Consider the following 19,676-nt stretch of genomic DNA (forward strand, 5'->3'; position numbering starts at 1 on the left):
TTTTCAAAAAGAATTTTATTTTTGAATATAATTATTGCATAGATCAGTAATGTAAGAAAACCAATTTGACAGTTAATAAATATTTTAAAAATTACCTCATTTTCATTTTAAAGACCTTTTTAATTCTCAAAAGTGTCATGGTAATGAATTTGAGTCTGCCAAATGGAATAGAATGGAACAGTGAATGGAACAGGAGGTGAAGGGTAGATGGGATAAAATTGGATCAAAGATACATCGAGTTTGTTGAGTTAGAAGTTTTCTCGTTATCACTATACAGAAATGACACATGCATAACATAGAATATAGGTCTAGAGCTTAGGTGGGAGGTACAGGCTAGAAATATTCATGTCGATGCTATCAGCTTGCGAGGTGTGGCAGAACTCTGGGAGTAGCTGGATAAGAAGAGAACAGCACACAGAATGAAACGAAAAGGAAAAATGGGCAAAGCATAAAGTTTAAGGATGGCATTTCAGCCTCTGAAGAAAAAAATAGGAACGATTACAGCAGAGCACAGATGTATATGAAAGTATGGTCAAACCAGGTTAAATCAAATTAAGGCCTCTGATATGCAGACATAAAATATAAACCCTCAAGTAGAGTAGTATCTCAGGGATACTTACTGCTCAGAGAACATGGCCAAACGTCGAACGATGATGACAGCAGGACTGACTTGTTGCTGAGCTCCAGCCACGCAGTAAGAAAGGTGCTAATCACTTAATAAGGAAGTGATTCGGAAATCAGGAAACCAGAGCAAGGTCTAACGCCTAGCTCTCGGGTATCGGACAAGAATTTGATGCCATTTTTTCAACAGTTGTTAAAGAGCAGAGCCAGGCATTCACTACACAGTAAGATTCTTTGTTCCTCCTTCTTGCAGAATCCATGTGATGACAAACGCCACAAAGACATCTGGTCCAGAGACAAAACTTGTGACCACTTACCAAAATTCCTGGTAATCGGGCCACAAAAAACAGGTAAGATAGCCAATTGTGCTATTTAGACTCTTTGTAAAAATGATTTTATGAAATACATTGTCCTGTGGCATTATTGGATTAGGTTTGCTTTGTGAAATATTTAGATATTTAGTTCATTACTTGAACTACCATTCATCCCCATGGGTCACCATTACGCCATGGACCTCAAGGGGACCCAACGGTGCCCGTTAATTAGACTTCTTCAGCTGTAGATTTTAAAACTGTAAAACATACATGTCAAATTTTTGAAAACTTTGAGTTTATGTGTCACAAAAAGCCACTCTTTGTGGCTTTACCTAATCAATTCTGAATTAAGTTACTAAAACATATTTTATCCTGATTCAAACTATTTCACACAGCACATCAGCCTGGAATTGATTTTTTTTTCAGAGCCACTGCATTATTACTTTTGAATATTTTACATGTGTGGTTTGCTCTTTAAAATTGATCATTAGACATTAATATGATTTGAATTTATTTTCTGAATCACTTGAAGTACTTCAGGCCTTTTTTTCCTTGGTGTTTTCGTATGCACTGAAGGACAACTGTATAAGAATGTGGGAAAACAGAGTGAAAGTATTTCACCAAGGAGATGACACTTTCAATTAGAATATTTTATACTTTCTTCAGTAGGTGACAGTTTTATACACTTTGTTCATGTCCTGATTAATTAAAGTTTTTATTGAGCTGCTGTGTCTTGAATTCACTACTTTGACAAGAAGCATTTTCATCAGTGAGCGCACTAACCATAACACAAAACAAACGGTCTCAATAAACAAGCCTGGCCCAGATGAAGATACTTGTAACACAAGTAAGCAGATCATTTTAAAGGTTGTGGGCAAAATTTCCAGACTATTAGATATTGGTTGTTTTAATCTTTTCTTCATCTAGGAATATAAATTGTATTACAACAATAAGTTAACACATGTGCAGGGAGGAGAAAAAAGCCGCACATACTTGTGGATATATCACTTTTGTGGTTGTTGTTTAAAATGTACATTAATTTTCTACCAACTCCCTTACAGCAGTGCTAACTCCGGAATGACTACTAAAGAAATTAAAACATCCCTGTGTTATAAAATTATGATAAAAATTTAATTTAAAGACATATCCTCTATCATTTGCCATTGAATAGTATTACTTTTTAGTTCTGCTAGAAAATTACAGGTTAGTAACTATAAATCTATTTTTTCTCCTTGTTTGAATTTATAAAGACAGTAAGTTAGACCTTTAGATTTTAATATTTGACCTGCCATTGTGGGAATGATAAAGCCTTTAGCTGGTTTTGGCTTTCCCAAGACAAACAAACAAATAAGAAGTTAAAACAAAGAAAGTGGATGATGATCATATTTCATAGGCTATGAAAATCTTATTCTAATGTGAAAATGGTTATAATAATTCTTAAAATCCAATCATAGAAGTCTGAAGTCATATTTTGTTCTTTTTATTGCTTCAGTTGGCAAAACTCCCACAACTGTCAGAGACTTAAATTAGCTGGGGGCGGGGTCACGGGTAAATGCTAAAAATCTGCTGTTCTATGCCAGTTGCCTTTCAACAACTTAAACGCGGTGCGTGCATCTTTTATAACAAATAGAAGATAGGAAAGTTGTCCTCAAACTCCTATTTACTTGGTTGTTGTGAGGAGAGAATGGAAGGGTATGATGTTCCACTTGGCCACTTGCTGAATCCTAGAAGGGATTCCTGGCTGCAGGTGGGAATCCACCTGCAGGGAAAGATGGCGGGCAAAGGAGAGATTGACAGAGACCATGGGAGCTCTGGACGTCAAAGTTCAAAGTTCAAACTGTAATCCTCTGCGATCCTCTGGACAGCTATGCATCCTTCATCATTCAGAGTCAAATTTTGGTTTTACCAGTGTAGAAGAGGGTTTCTAATAGCGTTCAATTTAGCACAATAATCCTAAAAGCGTAATTCACTGGCCTTAAGTCTTCCAGAAGATCAGTCTTCCCATTGTCAATATTAATTTATCATGATTTAGCTGGCTTTCTCTGGTACATTAAAACTAAGAAGTGGATCGTATAGAAAACAGAATAGTTTCTATTAGGGTATTACAAAGTATAAAGCCTTTTCTTCTTGTCCCACAAAATATTTATATTGAAGAAATTAAATAAAAATGAATGTTAAGGATGGATAAAAACAGGCCGGGCGCAGTGGCTCATGCCTGTAATCCTAGCTCTCTGGGAGGCCGAGGTGGGCGGATTGTTTGAGCTCAGGAGTTTGAAACCAGCCTAAGCAAGAGCGAGACCCCGTCTCTACTAAAATTAGAAAGAAATTAATTGGACAACTAAAAATATATAGAAAAAATTAGCCGGGCATGGTGGTGCATGCCTGTAGTCCCAGCTACTCAGGAGGCTGAGGCAGGAGGATCGCTTGAGCCCAAGAGTTTGAGGTTGCTGTGAGCTAGGCTGACGCCATGGCACTCTAGCCTGGGCAACACAGTGAGACTCTGTCTCAAAAAAAAAAAAAAAAAAAAGGATGGATAAAAACAAAGGTGATAATTTTAAAAATATATACATAAATTTTGATGTTAGTGGGTTCAGAGTTTATGACTGATTATATGAATATCAACACCTCAAGGATATTAAACTATCAATTGTCTCAGCTCTCTTAAGAGTCTCAAAAACCTCATATCTCTCTCTCTCTCTCCCTCTCTCATGCTTCGTTCTTATCATGATTTAAAAATTTTATGTAAGTCTCCTCTTAAAAAGTATTTTAAAAAGAATCCTCCTTCTGGATTCCATGTTTTCTTCCAGCTACTACTCTATCACTAATTCATTTCATATCTCTTCAACAATTTTGTTTCTCTTCTCACATTTTCTCCTTTTGGAACTCCTATTATTTTTAGAAGCAAACAGATCAGTTTTTCAAGACTCCTCTCATCCCTCATAACTATTACATCTGTATTTTTCAGTGTGTTTGCGATATTTTCTTCTGTCTAGTCTTCAGGCCTCTGTAATTTAGTTGTTAACGAGTTTGGTATCCTTTGGGTTTTTTTTTTTTTAATTGAGTTTGCATGATTTGATTTCATATTTTTTATTTCTTAAAAGTCTTTTTAAATTAGGAATTAAATTCCATAAAGACATTTATTAATTTTTGCCATCCTATTTCACTAGGAGTCACCCATTCTAGATATTTTAACATGTCTTGCATCCAAAGTGGTTGGTTCTTCTAGATCTCTGTTGTTTCTTTCTTTTAGCTATTCGTACTTCTTGTTGGTCATGTAAAGCTGTGAGGATCTAAACAGGTGGCAATCTCATTAATACTGGAAGCACAATAGTCTTTGCTCATACGAGCTTAAAGTACATGAGAGCAAAGTGCCAGTTGTCTGCTGGCCTTCTCGACTTCCAGATGCTCCGGCTGCAGTGGTTACCATTCTGCCAGCTACCTGTGTAGCTCATCTCCATTCTCCAAGGGCTAGGGCACTAACAACCCTCCTTAGTCCAATGTGTCACAACAGGGTTGACTTTTTCAAGAAAAGGAGCCTTAATTTACAGCTCATAAGAGAGTTATGAAGACCCAGTCACCACGTAAGTCCTTTCTGCTGTAGCTCCCAGTCTCTGGCTTGGCTCTGAGGGAAATAAGGCTCTAGGATTACATCTGAGACTCCTGAGATGTGTCTACACAGTGGTTTTGTCAACTAGACTGTCCAGCCCAGTGCCTCTATCACCAGGCTGGATTGCTCTATTTTGTGGGGGAAGACATTCAAGCGGCCATCTTTCTACAATCCTGCCTTCTTCTTTCAACTTGTGTTAACATTTACATTTCTAAGGAAAGTATTAGAGTATACATCCCCCTGGAAACCCTCACTGACCTCCCGGGTCTAAAGCACCCATTTTCTCATATATTGAAAGAGTACTGTTGTCTCTCATTACAGCACCCATCTCACTCTGTCCCAATTACCTGTGTACTTGACCCCAAGTCCACACGTGGACTTTAAGTGAATTGAGGGCAGCAAATGTGTTTTTCTTATCAAGAGTCATACTTCAGGACCATGCACAGAGTAACATATCAACGTCTTTTGAACGGTCTGATTTAATTGATCTGAATTTCATAGTTAATCGAAGACCCACGAGGTTCAGGTACCACACCTGATGGTAGAGGAAGAGATAGGGGCACCCGTGACCTTCATGCTTTAGCCACTCACCTGGCTCCAGGGAGGAAACTGAACTGCATGATTCCTAAAGTGCTACCCTAGCTGGGCCATCCGTCTGCTTCACTTTGGCGACGTACTAGTATCAAGTCAGGTGTTTAGGGGAGTAGAATCATGAAGACTAATGAAAGATCACTTAGATTGTTGCCGCATGGAATGCGCCTAAGTGATGTTAAGGAAATCATTTTGACACTGGAAAGAGTGGTTTATTTGAATACTACTTTTTGAGTAAAAATTATGCTAAAATAATATTTTATCTCTTCTTTTGCTGCTATATAACCTTTTATCTTTTTTGTAATAGGGACAACTGCACTTTATTTATTTCTTCTTATGCACCCTTCCATCATCAGCAATCTCCCCAGCCCAAAAACATTTGAAGAAGTTCAATTCTTTAATGGCAACAACTATCACAAGGGAATTGACTGGTAAGGAAAATAACAAAAAATAAATTCCATTATTAACACATGCTCAATCACTGCAGAGCAATTACAGATGTATGCATGGCATCTGCATAATTACAGAATAAATTTGTTATGCTCAATTCTATCACAGTGAATTAGAAATTAACTTATAATGATGATATGTTTAATCAGTGTTGCCTATAATTTGATTTGGACAGTGCAATAATGATAATATTTTTCCGCTAAATTAATATGATTGAATAAAGAACAGTATGGGATATATTTCATCAGAATTATTCATAAGGATATTTAAAAGTCTTTTAAAGTATTATTTTACTGTGCCTAAATCTTTTTTTAACTGTACACATAATTTGTCTTCACAATGATGCTTGAGGAAACAAATCAGTAGCTTGTTTCATTTTATACTCTGTGACAAGTTATCTTCTTTAACCACATAAACTATACATGTGGTAGTATAATACAGGCTGATATTTGTCATGCAGATAATAACAGAGCATTTCCAAAATCATATCAATTCTAGTAACACACATGCATAAAAAAATATTAATTAGCACTTGATAAATGATGGAAAAAATTTAAATCACAATATTTCCCATGAACTAAAATAGAATAAACCTGATACTGGAAATGATCCTCAATCCAGGTGATGGTTTTCTAGCTCTATCCTAATTTTCCAAGAAAATATGGTTCTGAATTTAATGACTAGTTCCTGGGCATATAAAGCAAATCCCACCCCAGGAAAATTCCCCTCAATGCACACACTTGCGGCAGGTAACTCTGTGTATCGTCATCACACAGGAACCTGTGCTCGGTGAGATACTCCTTCATTTTAGAAGCAGCTGGGATTACAGTTGGGCGGGGGCGATAGCAGGGAGCAGATCAGGCTTCCCATCGTGAGTAGAGAGGTGTCCACTCTGCATCTAGAGTGTTACTATCCAACCTCCCTTTAAAAAGGCTCAATACGGTTTGGAATTGCATGCAAATTACTAAAAGCAGAACAGTAATTTTCTCTGATCCACGACCTCAAATGGAACACAAATTGTTAAGCAGGAATGTAGATGAGACTCTTCAGCACTCCGCATTTGGGAAACATAATAACAAGTGTCAAAGAGGAAAATAAGTGTCTTATATGAATTCTTAATTGCTCTCATTATTTATTTCTAGAACATTTGCGGGTTAGAGAAGTGATGAGCTGTAAGGAGGGTTACACACATAATTAAAGCCTTGCACTGAATTAACCTCAGAACATATTGATTCCATAATCCACACGCAGAGGAACATCCCGGCAGCATATGGAGGAATGAACCCACCGAGGCACCACAGGAGCAACTGGCAGGAAATATCCGCTTAATTACTCGAGATAGACTATAATGTGTTCACATTGCTACATATTCCATGCATCATGCAGAAGCAGGAGAACAGCTATGCCCTGAAATGTTTGGTGTTTTATAGCTATTCCAATTTACACATCTTTCTGTCTTGTGAACTTTAATCTCACCTTAAAAAATTTCCACCTTCAATTTGTAAACATAAATTTACTATTTTAAAATACCTAAGAAAGATTGTATAAGTTGCTGTTTGCCAGGGGCAAACTTAGTATTTCTGGATTTGGCTTTTGATAGCACAGAACATCAGTCCAAATCGGCAGTATTTTCTTTTTGTTCCTTATCAATCTACCTGTTTAATCTCACTTCTTCCCCTGTCCAAAATGGGTCATTAGAAAAGTAATATTTTGGGTTGTTTTCATATTCAAAGTGTATAGAATATCCACTATTTAGATTATTATAGCACAATAACCAGAAATTGATATACATGAATATAAAAATTTTCAACTTATTTCATGTTCAGAGTATGAGAAGAAAACAAAATCTCAAAATCTCAGATTAACTGTCTTTCTCTGCCTTCAGGTACATGGACTTTTTCCCTACTCCATCCAACATTACAAGTGACTTCCTGTTTGAAAAGAGTGCTAATTACTTCCATTCAGAAGAAGCACCCAAGAGAGCCGCATCTCTCGTTCCCAAAGCCAAGATCATCACCATCCTCATTGACCCCTCAGACAGGGCATACTCTTGGTACCAGGTATGAGCAGTAAAAAGTACTGCTAAGAGCATTTGGTTGTAGCTTCAATGTAGGCAGCGATGAATCATCAAAATAGAGCCCAGAAACATTGAAGAGTCAAATGTAAAAATATCTAATCCCCCCACATCCAAAATTATGAGAAATAAGAGCTGAATATTTAACTCATATCAAGTTGGGCAAGGAATTTCAAGCATAAAATAATAGAAAAAAATCAAAGAAATATTAGATTGCCTAAATAATATAAACATGTAAAATATTCATCTATAAAAAATTAACAAAATTATAAGTCAGTATCTAGGGCATCTTTAACAAGTACATGATAAATGGCTTACTTAGTTCCTTTATATTATAAAACGTTTCTCTGAATTGGTAATAAATAAATAGATATAAACAGTTAAAGTATCATAGCAGAAGAATGAGCAAAAGGCACAGCTAAATAATCACACACACACACAAAGTGCAATTGTTCAATAATTTATGTGAAAAATGATCAACCCATTTAAAAGTCAACAAAATACAAATTCAAGCAACACTACTTTTTAATATCTTGACAAAGATTGCGATATTTTTCTACGCTGGCAAGAGGACAGTGAGAAAGCCTGGCAAGCATTCCAATAGAAGGATACTTTGGGGATATTTTCTGAAAGCTCGTTTGGCAATATCTACCAAGAGGATGGAAAGATCCTTTGGTGCTGTGGTTCCTCCTCTGGAACTGATGCTAAGGCAAACTTCCAAGAGGTAGACATATATTTGAGAACATTGCAGCACTATCTATAAAAATAATAACAAAAAGAAAAGCAAATACCCAACAGTATAGATTCGTGTCACACTGAAATGAAATATTCTTCAGCAACATTAAACTATGGTTTTAATCAATAAAGTGATAATTAAAACATTGTGTTTATTCTAATGTGTGGATAAATATATATATATATATTTTTTGGGAGACAGAGTCTTGTTCTGTTGCCCAGGCTAGAGTGCTGTGGCGTCAGCCTAGCTCATAGCAACCTCAAACTCCTGGGCTTAAGAATTAATCAAATTATCATAAAGATATATAATTAGACATTGTATATGTGGTGTGAGAAAGTATGTAAAGGTGTTCTGAAAGCATTCTCTAGAGAAATAAACTTTTAAAACTGAAGGAAGAGTAGATGTTAATTGAATGAGGGTAGAAGGAGAATGGTGGAAAGGAGATAGCATATGTAAATTATTATTAGGTATAAAGAACCATAGCACATTTTAAAAAGCTAAAAGGAATTCCTTGTGGCTGTCTGGAAAACCCCAGGTGGAAACCTGCAGAAGATGAGGCTGGGAGATACTGGGGGCTAGAACCATGTGGTTGCCATTTTTTGAGCAACTGAAAGCCTTCGAAAAATGGTAGTCAGGGTGTAACTACCAGATTTTCTACTGGAAAATGTTATATTATCTACTGTGTGAATAATGGATTGGAGCAAAGGCAATATATGTAACTCAAACATTTGTACCCCTGTAATATGCCAAAATAAATAATAATAATAATAATAAATAAAAGGGAATTTTTAAAGGACATAGTAAGATAACAAGTAATTTTTATATTTTTCTTCCTTTTTTTCTTGACTTTTGAACTTTCTTGGATAAATACGTACTACTAAAAACAAATACTGGTGGACAGAAAAATACAACATTGCAAATTGGATTGCAAGTAGTCAGGGATCCATATGGAACATAGATTGGAAGCAAGATTCATAAATTACCATCAGAATCCATGAGTCAGTATTTCCCACCAGATACAAGAATATATCTTTCTCACTTCACAAAACTCATACTGTAATTCAAAATAAACGTATTTTTTAAAATTATGCCAAAAGCATGGAGATGGTAAGCCTTAATTAAAAGTTTTGAATTCAAATACTCAGGGGAAGTGCACATTTTTCTAGCAGAAAGCGTAGGCACGACTTAGAGCAGATTTAAATGAATCATTTTCTTTCACATAGATTAAACCATTTAAATAAATGAGAATCTTTATGATGTGGGTGCTTCTTTGTGCCTGCTTCTTCCAATAAATTCATTGAACATACATACAGGTTTGAAGGGAATTATTTTTTCTGATAATACTTTTTATGGCTGTATTGCTGAGAGTAGGGCCCCAAACTGCTCCACATTTCAAAATAATGTAGCCTATTACTTAGCTAGTTCTGTCTGTTCGGTAAATACCATAAATCCAAAACTCAGCAGGTGTAATTCAGAAAATCCTACAAATGTCACCTGCCACTGTAATTTCTACCCCACATTTTTATAATGGACCTCACAGAGGAACTATAGTGCCATTTTTTCCATAAAATATGTGCCTTTGTGACTTCCTGGTCATATTTTTATGCTAATCTATTTAGTTGCAGGAATATAAAGAAAAGTTGGTTCTAAACTGGTGTAAGTCGGTATAGAACAGATTAAGTGAAATTTCATGTTATCACTACTTAAAACAGAAATTTTAGCGTGACTATATTAAGTATACAGATAGTATGTTTATCATTATTCGAGTTTATAATTTCTACACATTTTGCTAATTAAGTGAATTATAGAACATCTATATACGCAGCATAATGCATATATTAGGATGTCCATAAATATACCGTAATGAGAAGACTTCAAAAGTTTCTGCCACATACTAATTACTCTTTTAACCATTCACCACTTTCTAATCATCTTTCTTTTTCTGGTTATTTTTATTTCTAACTCACATATCGTGCCTGCTTCTGTCCTCACCGTGTACTAGATTTTCTTCAAGTTCACTTTTAGATTTCTTGCAAAACCTACCCCCACCTACCTAATTCGCCTCCACTCAGACTTACCTATGATAAAGTTCTCTTAGTTTCCATATGCATTTGGTATTTTTTCCCCAATTATCAAAATCTTTCTTACTCCCTTTTAGCTCAAAAGCTTCAGCTATTAAAAAAGATCCCTACATCTTTCAAGTCAGAATTAATCACTTACTGGTCTTGCTGTCACAGCAAGTAACTTCTAGTCAAATACACACCTTTATTACGATCTATTAGTCCATTGTCTCCCACACTAGATTTGATTTCTTTGAAGATAGTGATCATGTCTTACTTGTATCCTTTTATCACCAGAATCTATCGCAGTTCTTTGTTCTAGAGAGAAGCTTAATGAATGCTTGTGAAATTGTATTGGCTGTTAAATTCATTCCTGACTGAGCTGGGCTCTTTCCTGCTTGACCAAGGATGGTCTGGTGTGAACAACTCTGAGGATTTGGAACTGAAAAGTAGGAGTGAACCAGTATTTGGGAATTAGCAGGTTTAGGTAGAACACATCAGAGAGTAAAAGGAAAGGACCTTGGGTAACATCAACATGAATATGACACCTAAACAAGCATGAAGAATAGACATCTGCTTTCGCTGCGTCTGCGACATCTGCCCCACAGGGGGATGGGAGAAATGTCAGAATCTGCGGGAGTGGCTATTTGGAAGCAAGGGGCTGAGTACTCTGGAAGCCCACTCTTTCCCATTGAAATCTCTCTTCGTCAGGCTTGATTTGTCTGGTCCCTGACATCTTTTCACTTCTAATCAGACCCTTGAAGAAAATCCTTGCACTCTCTGCTTTGCACCTAAACATTCTCGACATTTTAGACATGAAGATAACCACAACCTTATCTGCATACCACTTGCTAGATCTTGAAGGCTTGTGCTTTAAAATACTTTAAAATAAACAATGCACCAATGCCTATTCCAATGTATGCAGTTTTTACCATATTTTATCCTAAAATCAAATAATTAACTTTTACTATTTTGTGAAATGAAGTTACACACACCCATGTGTACATACACATCAAATACACACACGCATACTTGCACACATACACACATACCTACACAGGTATTAAAAAAAAAACACTAACTTTGCAATTGACTTTCTTGTTAAAGCACCAACGATCACATGAAGACCCAGCTGCCCTGAGGTTTAATTTCTATGAAGTTATCACAACAGGACATTGGGCCGCATCTGACTTAAAAACTTTGCAGAGAAGATGCCTAGTGCCTGGATGGTACGCAGTCCACATAGAAAGATGGCTCGCTTACTTTGCCACTTCTCAGGTAATGTCCTGAAATTAATTTTTTCTGTTTATTATATCATAATTGTGTTGTGCTGACAAACAGAAAGTGTGAATTAGCATTGCCACAAATGACAATTTATAATCAGAGACAATAAGTAATGAGGAAATGTACATTCTTACATTTTTAATTTCATTAATACTATGAAAATTTTGTTAAAGAGCTCTGAAACACATTTTTGGGATCTTGTTTAGAACAGCAGCCAGTCTCAAAGTGATAAGCCCTCACACAAGACACATCGTGTGATTTACAGGCAGCAACTGCCGACTACTAGGAGAGCAGCCAGTTACACAAGACCTTTATGGGTTACCACGTGCAAACGCCTGCTTGTGGTCTGTCCTGTGGGACCCTTACAAGGAAAGAAGGAGGTCATGCACTGAATGCCAAAATGGGAAATATTATAACACCCCCAAAACACAAGATAGAAATAAGAATTTGGAAAAAAGCATCCTTTATAATAGCCCTTATATTCTGCATTCCAGCTCAGGGCAGAATTGAAGCCCCAGCAGGTGGGCTTCAGCATTGACCTTTATTTCAACATTCCTCTATTCTAGGGTAGGAAACCAATAAACAGAAAGGCGGGAACAAATATTTCCCCCTCCCCAGGTCTTGGTTTGTAAGAATAGATGAGTGGTTTTTGGCTGTCCACCCTTTCTAAACCCTTGGTTGGCTCATGGGAATTTGGAAGGTTGGGTAATTACCTGATTACACCACACATGCAAAATTGGGTTTCAACTGAAGTAATAAATCAAGAAAGTCTCTATGTTTATTTGTGATTTACAATAAAGTAAGTGAAGGGCTATAACTTGACAACTCATAAGAAATTATGCCTATGGCAAACTTTATTATTATATATTTGGAAGGACGAGAGAATAGCAAACATTTAAGTGTATTCCGAGCAGTGCATATTTTCTTCCTATTCATACTGACCTAATTTATTAATGCCATACCAGGTCAAGGCAGGCAGCTCAGTCCATTCAGTTTTGTTTTGCTCTTCATAAAGTGGCTATTTTTGACTTTACAGTTGCTAATTATTGATGGACAGCAGCTGAGATCTGACCCAGCTACTGTGATGGATGAAGTCCAGAAGTTTCTGGGAGTTACACCTCATTATAATTACTCTGAAGCACTAACGTGAGTCTATTCTCATGCTTGAATTCACTTCCATTATTTACCATCATAAATTATCACTGGTAGGTGTGTCTACAACATCATTAACACTCACTATGAATTTATACATCATTTTATTACTCGAAGCAGTCAGATGAATATCCTCATTAGTCATGCAGTGTCTTTTTTTTGAATACCAGGAATACTTTATCTTATAAAGTGTATCTTAGATTATGACACATTCTTCTTTTTGTGAGCTTTATCCAATATCATTTTGGTTAAGTAAACAGTTTACATGCCTACTCCGTGCCAAAAATGTGCTAGAAATTTAGGTTACAAAAGTGAAAAAGATATAGTCTCCTCTTCCAAGTAATTTACAGGTTAGAAATGAAACGCTGATGGCCATCACTCCCTCTGTGAAAATGAGCAATATTTAGAGCAGAGTTGGGAAAGGAGTACATTCATGTTTTATTCTGTATTTATTAAATGATTTATAACCAAATATAATCTTGTATATTGTTCCAGTTATCCATCGTTGCATGATGAGCCATCTCAAAACTTGCCGGCATATAACGACAGTTATTTTATTATGCTCATGGAATCTGTGGGCTGGGCATTAGATAAGACATAGCTAGGATGGCTTGTTTTTGCTCATGATAACTGGGGCTACAGCTGGGAAGACTTGAATATTTGGGGAGGACTCAGATGATGGGGGACTGAAATCATCTGGAGGCTTCTTCACTCACATCTCTGACTCTTGGACTGAGATGGCTCAAAGGCAGAGATCAGTGGGTTGAAGACATTCCTTCCCAGGTGGCTTGGCTTTCTCACAGGGTAGTGGCTGTGTTCCAATAAGGGATGGTAAGTCCAGAGAGCATGTGGTCCAAGAGAACCACAGCCTTCTCCGACCCAGACCTGCAAGTCACACAGCATTGCTATGCTACAATAGTCACAACAGCCTGTCCCAGTCCAAGGAGAGAGAAATAAGACTCCACCTCTTGATGGGAGATGGGGAGAAGTCATTCAGTAGAAGAGAATGTAGGATAGGAGGTACTGTTGCAGTCATCTTGGGAAAATAAAATCATATATTTAGATAATTAAAAATGGAGGAAAAATGTAAAGAGACAAAATAACAAACAAAACAAAACCTCCAAGCAGCCAAAACATACCTTAAAAGGGCATGCACCTCACTTACAAAAGACTCCCCTCATGAGGTCTGATATATAGCCTGTTGAATTTTAGATAAAATTCTAAGAAGCCTGGTTATATAATTTCCCAGTTCATAGCAGATTACAATCAGCAATTAGACAATTTGTGAGTATAACTGAGGGAAAGGAAAAGCAGTAACAAGATTGGGTTGTTCCTTATCCACTAAAACAACCCTAATGAAGTTTTTATCCACATGGAAATAACAATAAAGTAGACAAAGCTTCCTATAATATGTTTCTTATTCATAGTTACTGATGTTGGCATATCTTCCCCTGCCTCTCAAAAGTAGTTTAGGTAATGTTTCCATCCTGTTAACTAAAGATAATTGTTTATAGTCCCATAAACATGTGAAATCACACTTTTGAAGGAGAGATTACAGATAAGTACAAAATATATGGTTTTTAATATGTCTCACACATCACAAAAATTAATAACTATAGTGATGTCCAGTAGAATAAAAAACTCGAATGGCAATCACCTCATGTCCTAAAAGTTGTCTAACAGTTCTATTGAGAAATACTTTGAATCTTAATATCACAATTTCGTGCATACTAAAAATCATAAAATAATAAATTGATATAACTTCCAGAGGATAAATGTCCTTTGTTAGACTTAGGTACATAAAATTGCCAATGCAATAAATGAAACCAGGACAGCAAAATAATGTGGATTCAAGGTTATGACAACCCTATCTTAAAAAAAAACAAAAAAAACCCAGTGACTTTTATTATTCTAAATGGCTCTCCTTTCTCAGACTGCAGTAAGCTCTGTCTCACAACAGCTGCTGTGGAGAGAAGGAGAGACCACAGCCCATCCCGAGACCTCTGCACTACCTGAGAATAGAGGAGATGCTCTCAGTGTGTGTATAAATATCTTGGCTTTGTTACCAGAGCTGTATTTTACCTTAATGCAGTTAAATATTCTCAACCCGAGGCAGAAAATGATGTTTTGGGGCACCGTTATGTCGACTTCCTCCCCTCATTTTACACAGCATGCAGAATTGTTTTTCCTCTTGGGAAATTAATGGAAACTAGAGAAAGGACTGGGATAGGCCAGAACAGATTGAGAAGTCCAGGCTGGAAATGACTCTGTCTTCCTTTTATCCATTTAGCTACTGATGTATTTAATTTTAATAGTTAACATGTACTAGGGCACCTTCGATTGCAAGATTCAGGTCTCTAATAATAGGTTGGGCAGGGGACTGTGAAGAAAACTTCCCTCTCCCCCTAAATGAATTCACATACATGCGGAGGCGAATTGTGGGAGCTCTGGTATTACAGGAATGGGCCCAGGGCAACAAAATATTCTGCACCTAATTAACTTTACATCCCAGTCAATTATGCTTCACCCTTCTAAAACATCTGCTGAGCGACAAAAATGCAAACCTTTTCGATGTTTTATGCATGCAGCAAGTCCCATAGCAATAAATTTAAAATTTCCCTTCTTATTTGGTTCATTCTTTTGTTTTTCCTATCTTGTTAGTCCTAAACAAAAATTCTTATATATTTTGTTTTAAACAAAATAATTAGGACACACATTCTTTTGTAATTCAGTGCAGCCATAGGAGCAGAACAACATTAGAATTTTCTTCAAGGGTATGGCAGCCTGTTGGATTATCTGCCTTGAACAAAAGAAATAAGGAATTGTCTAATCTTCCACTTTATTTTTACATTATTCATTTCCTTTTTGAAAAGTGTAAACATTTGAACTATAAAAATACAGTGGTTTTCCAAATTGGAAGGTTCAATTCATGTCTATATTCAGAGACGTATACCTATATTACACTTAGCCCTTTTAATGTATACCATTGAATGATTTCAAAGAAATCTGTTAACATATTTTGACTGGGAAATCCCATTCATAAATAAATAAAAGAACCTAAAGGTCCTTTATATATGAGCTGTAATTTTGATGATTGGTCCTTGATCTTTTATGGATCCATAGGTAAAATTATTTCAACATAAAATTGGACTACAGATCTATATACACTTTTTCATTAGAGTAAAACTATTTAAAATACGTAACATATAGTTTACTTCATCTCAATTAGCCTCTCTCAATCAGGTGAATAAATATCTGTAGAAATGAATTGAATTAAATCAGATCAGTGGGCATACAAAAGCACATTTCCTTTATCCAAGGGAGGAGGCTCTCACTGAAAATTCCGTACACAATGCACAATCATTAAATGTTCATCTGCTGTAGGTTCGATCCCCAAAAGGGTTTTTGGTGTCAACTACTGGAAGGAGGAAAGACCAAATGCCTTGGAAAAAGCAAAGGCCGAAAATATCCACCCATGGATCCAGAGGTAGTACTTTCTTAATCTTTGAATTATTTTGGCAAAAATCTGTGCGTACAGCTGTTTCAGAACTAGTCACAAGGAATTTGCTTCCTTTTTCTGCTCTTTCTTTGCAATTAATAGTTTACATATTTAGGAGATGGTAGACATTGATAGATAAAGGATTTTTGTATATCCCTATATACTTGCTATTTGAATGCAATTCAAACATACTTACTGAAAAGTAGCTCCCTTCCAAATATGTAAAGCACTTAAGTTTACTTTTTAATATTTCTTATATTTCTAGTCAAGCTGCAGAGATTGGCCCTTATTAGATAAAGAGTTAAAAATTATAAAATATATCCATGGTTTTGGTGTAATGTTTTTCTTTTATTTACACAGATTTTGGGAATACAAAATTTATAATTGGGCTTTCTCTCTGGATGTCACTTACCTCATATTATAACCTAATTAGCATAATTTTGTCTCTTTGATAAAATCAGAGACGAACACTTTCCCTTGTTAGATAAACAAGTGAAATATGTGTTTGCTAAACAAGTGATTTGGGATAAAATATTAAAGTACTATTATCTTATATTCCATCCGTATGTCGAATGCCTACACCGTGCAGGCATGGAACTGAGCTCAGCAATGGAGAGGATACATGGAGAAAGCAGTTATGAGTCCAGATTTCTTACAGGATGGACAAATTAGTTACGGTCACTGATTTGTAACAGGATATGCAAAACAATGACAAACTGCACAAAGGCAGGAAAATGTCTCACTAGAAGTGAGGATATGAGGAGAAAAGCCTTATGTGGCAGACTAAGCTGGGAAACCAGCCAGCTGCCAGCTCAACCAGGTATCATAAGCATTTCTCTCACAGCAGGGTGGGCAAAGGGACACGCAAGTGACTCGTGTGTTACTATGGAAATAGACATACTAGAAGGTCCTTAAACTACGCCTTTGAACTCAATAATTTCAAAAGGGTTTCAGAAATCACTTTAATCTGCCAAGAAATCAATGTAATGTTCCCACCACTACTATAAACATCTTATACCAAATTTGAAGTGTTTACAATCTGGTTTAAGGGAAAAACATAATGAAATACCTGGTGAATGGTCTGCAATGAGATATCGTTGTCTTAAATCCATTTCCACAGTGTACACAAAAGTTGCTAAGGGAGTTTTATGAAGAAAGAGACCCATCTGTGTTAAAATGGTGGGGAGGGCTTAACCCAGATGGGGGAACTATGGCCAGATGGAAAGAATGTGTGAGCCATTGCTACCCGTACGTGCACAAGGAAACTTATCCCCTCTGATGTTATCAAAGAAACACAACTATGTTAACTGGGTTATAATATGAGGTCAGTGACATCCAGAGAGAAAGCCCAATTATAAATTTTCTATTTTCCCAAAATCAGTGTAAGTAAAAGATAAACATTAGATTAAAACCATCGACGTATTTTATAATTTTTTAAGCACTTGTCTACTAAGGGCCAATCTCTCCAGCTTGACTAGAAGTATAAGAAGTATAAAAGAGGTCAAGCTTCAGAGATCTCTTAATATTTTGGAAGCAGAAAGTGCTTAATGATTTTTAAAAATCTGTTTGGGTCCTAAATAAATATAGAAAAATTTTATGGAATGTTGTAAGTTATTTCTTATAATCATGAATTTCAGTTGTTATGATTATTTATGTTTACTTTTAATTTTTATCCTGTGGACCAATTTTAAAGGAAATGCATGTGTGCATGGTTATCGAACTCACATCTATAAATCCAGTTTCCCATGAGATTCCTACCTTATTCTTCCTCAGTATTATCTTCCTCCTGCCATCATTTCTTCTTTCTGTGTAGACTTCATAAGCCCCACAATAAATATGTGTTGTAATGGTAGATAAGCCACAGGGGCTATACCTGGACCTATTTTTCTTTTACAGCTACACTTTTGACAAATCTCTTTAAAGGATAAAAATAAGTAATACTTGAGGAAAAGTACAAAAAAATAAATATTTCGTAGGTACCTATATTGCAATGGAATTCCTTAAGAAATGTGGATTACAGAATCTTGTTTGATGAACGAATAACTTCTTTCAAGTATTCTTTCTCTCTTTGCTTTCCAGTCTAGAACATTCCTCTCTAATTACTACCGCGATCATAATGTGGAACTGTCCAAACTGCTGCACAGACTGGGGCAGCCTCTGCCATCCTGGTTGAGGCAGGAGCTACAGAAAGTGAGATAGCACTAGGAACAGGAACCAAGGCTTTCAAGAAACCTGCTTTTACTATTAAATAGGAAAAAACAAACCCCATGACTTTTATTCCCTTAATGCCCTTGTGATTGTCAACAGACAACTGTATGAATAAATTTCCTTCGATCTTTTGCATAAGACGAAAACTGTTATATATGCACGTATTGACTAGCCTCAATCCCTGTGTGAGCTTTTGGGAAATAATTGGGGTTTTGTGGCATTATTCCATTTCTAGTGTGGAGATTATAACACAGCCTAGTTCCTCTGTTAACCATAAGGTTTCAGAAACTCTATGTATGACTGATAACCCAGATTATATGCAAGTAGCCAATTAAAATTTTGAGGAAAATATAAAGACTGAGGTATCTGTGAATAAGGTTAGTAGTAATCCAATATCTGAATTAAGGGCTAACATTTTCCCCTTGCAAATTTAAAGACAATTTTGCTTTTGTTATGAAAAGAAATTATATAATCCCATACTCTTCTTTTGAACAATTATCCTTTATTATATTTAGCCCACATACATTTTCTTCTATAGTTACTGCTTTTTATGAATTTCCTTAACTTGCTAAAGAAGTTGTAATGCTATTAGCCTCCTATGTTTTTTGTCTGTCTTCCTCTTGTAAGAGGGGACTATCTGAAAGTTTCCATATTCACCGATATCACCATTTTATCTGGCAGGGTAGGCCATTCTCGCTGAATTTGGTGTTATGGTTCCAACAAAATCTATTAGAGTTTTGGGAAAAGGGAAGAGAGTGTGTATCTGCGTAATGTCACTCTATGTGTAAGGCCGTCTTTAAGTGGGTCCAGAATCTCACCATATTATTAATCTAGGTATTTCCACCTTGACAATAATGTAGCATTTATGTATTTTTCACTGAGGTAGAAAAAAAGACTTTATTGATAAAGACTTCTTGATAAATAAGTCTTATTTATTTAATGGAATGGAAACACCATGATGTGTTTGCAAATATAGTGAGGCACTGTACCTTCTATGTAGTATATGCCAATCTTTTTATAGCATGGATTTTTCCTATATGCCAGTACATCTACTATTGTAGAAGATTAGGGTTTTCATGC

The 19,676-nt window shown here is 36.1% G+C and overlaps 1 protein-coding gene across 1 annotated transcript in view; it reads left to right on the forward strand.

The window, feature by feature from the left end:
* The window catches only part of NDST4 (N-deacetylase/N-sulfotransferase (heparan glucosaminyl) 4), a 242,455-nt gene extending 223,868 nt beyond the window's left edge, over window positions 1-18,587 (forward strand). Inside the window, exons 8-14 of the mRNA XM_012655070.1 lie at window positions 875-971; window positions 5,441-5,564; window positions 7,469-7,643; window positions 11,561-11,731; window positions 12,774-12,883; window positions 16,274-16,376; window positions 18,468-18,587. Coding sequence (XP_012510524.1) covers window positions 875-971; window positions 5,441-5,564; window positions 7,469-7,643; window positions 11,561-11,731; window positions 12,774-12,883; window positions 16,274-16,376; window positions 18,468-18,587 — 900 coding nt within the window. The remainder of the gene's footprint in view (window positions 1-874; window positions 972-5,440; window positions 5,565-7,468; window positions 7,644-11,560; window positions 11,732-12,773; window positions 12,884-16,273; window positions 16,377-18,467) is intronic.
* The last annotated feature ends 1,089 nt before the right edge of the window (window positions 18,588-19,676 follow it).

The sequence above is a fragment of the Propithecus coquereli genome, unplaced genomic scaffold (genome assembly GCF_000956105.1).
Source record: "Propithecus coquereli isolate 6110/MARCELLA unplaced genomic scaffold, Pcoq_1.0 Scaffold46, whole genome shotgun sequence".
NCBI lineage: Eukaryota > Metazoa > Chordata > Mammalia > Primates > Indriidae > Propithecus > Propithecus coquereli.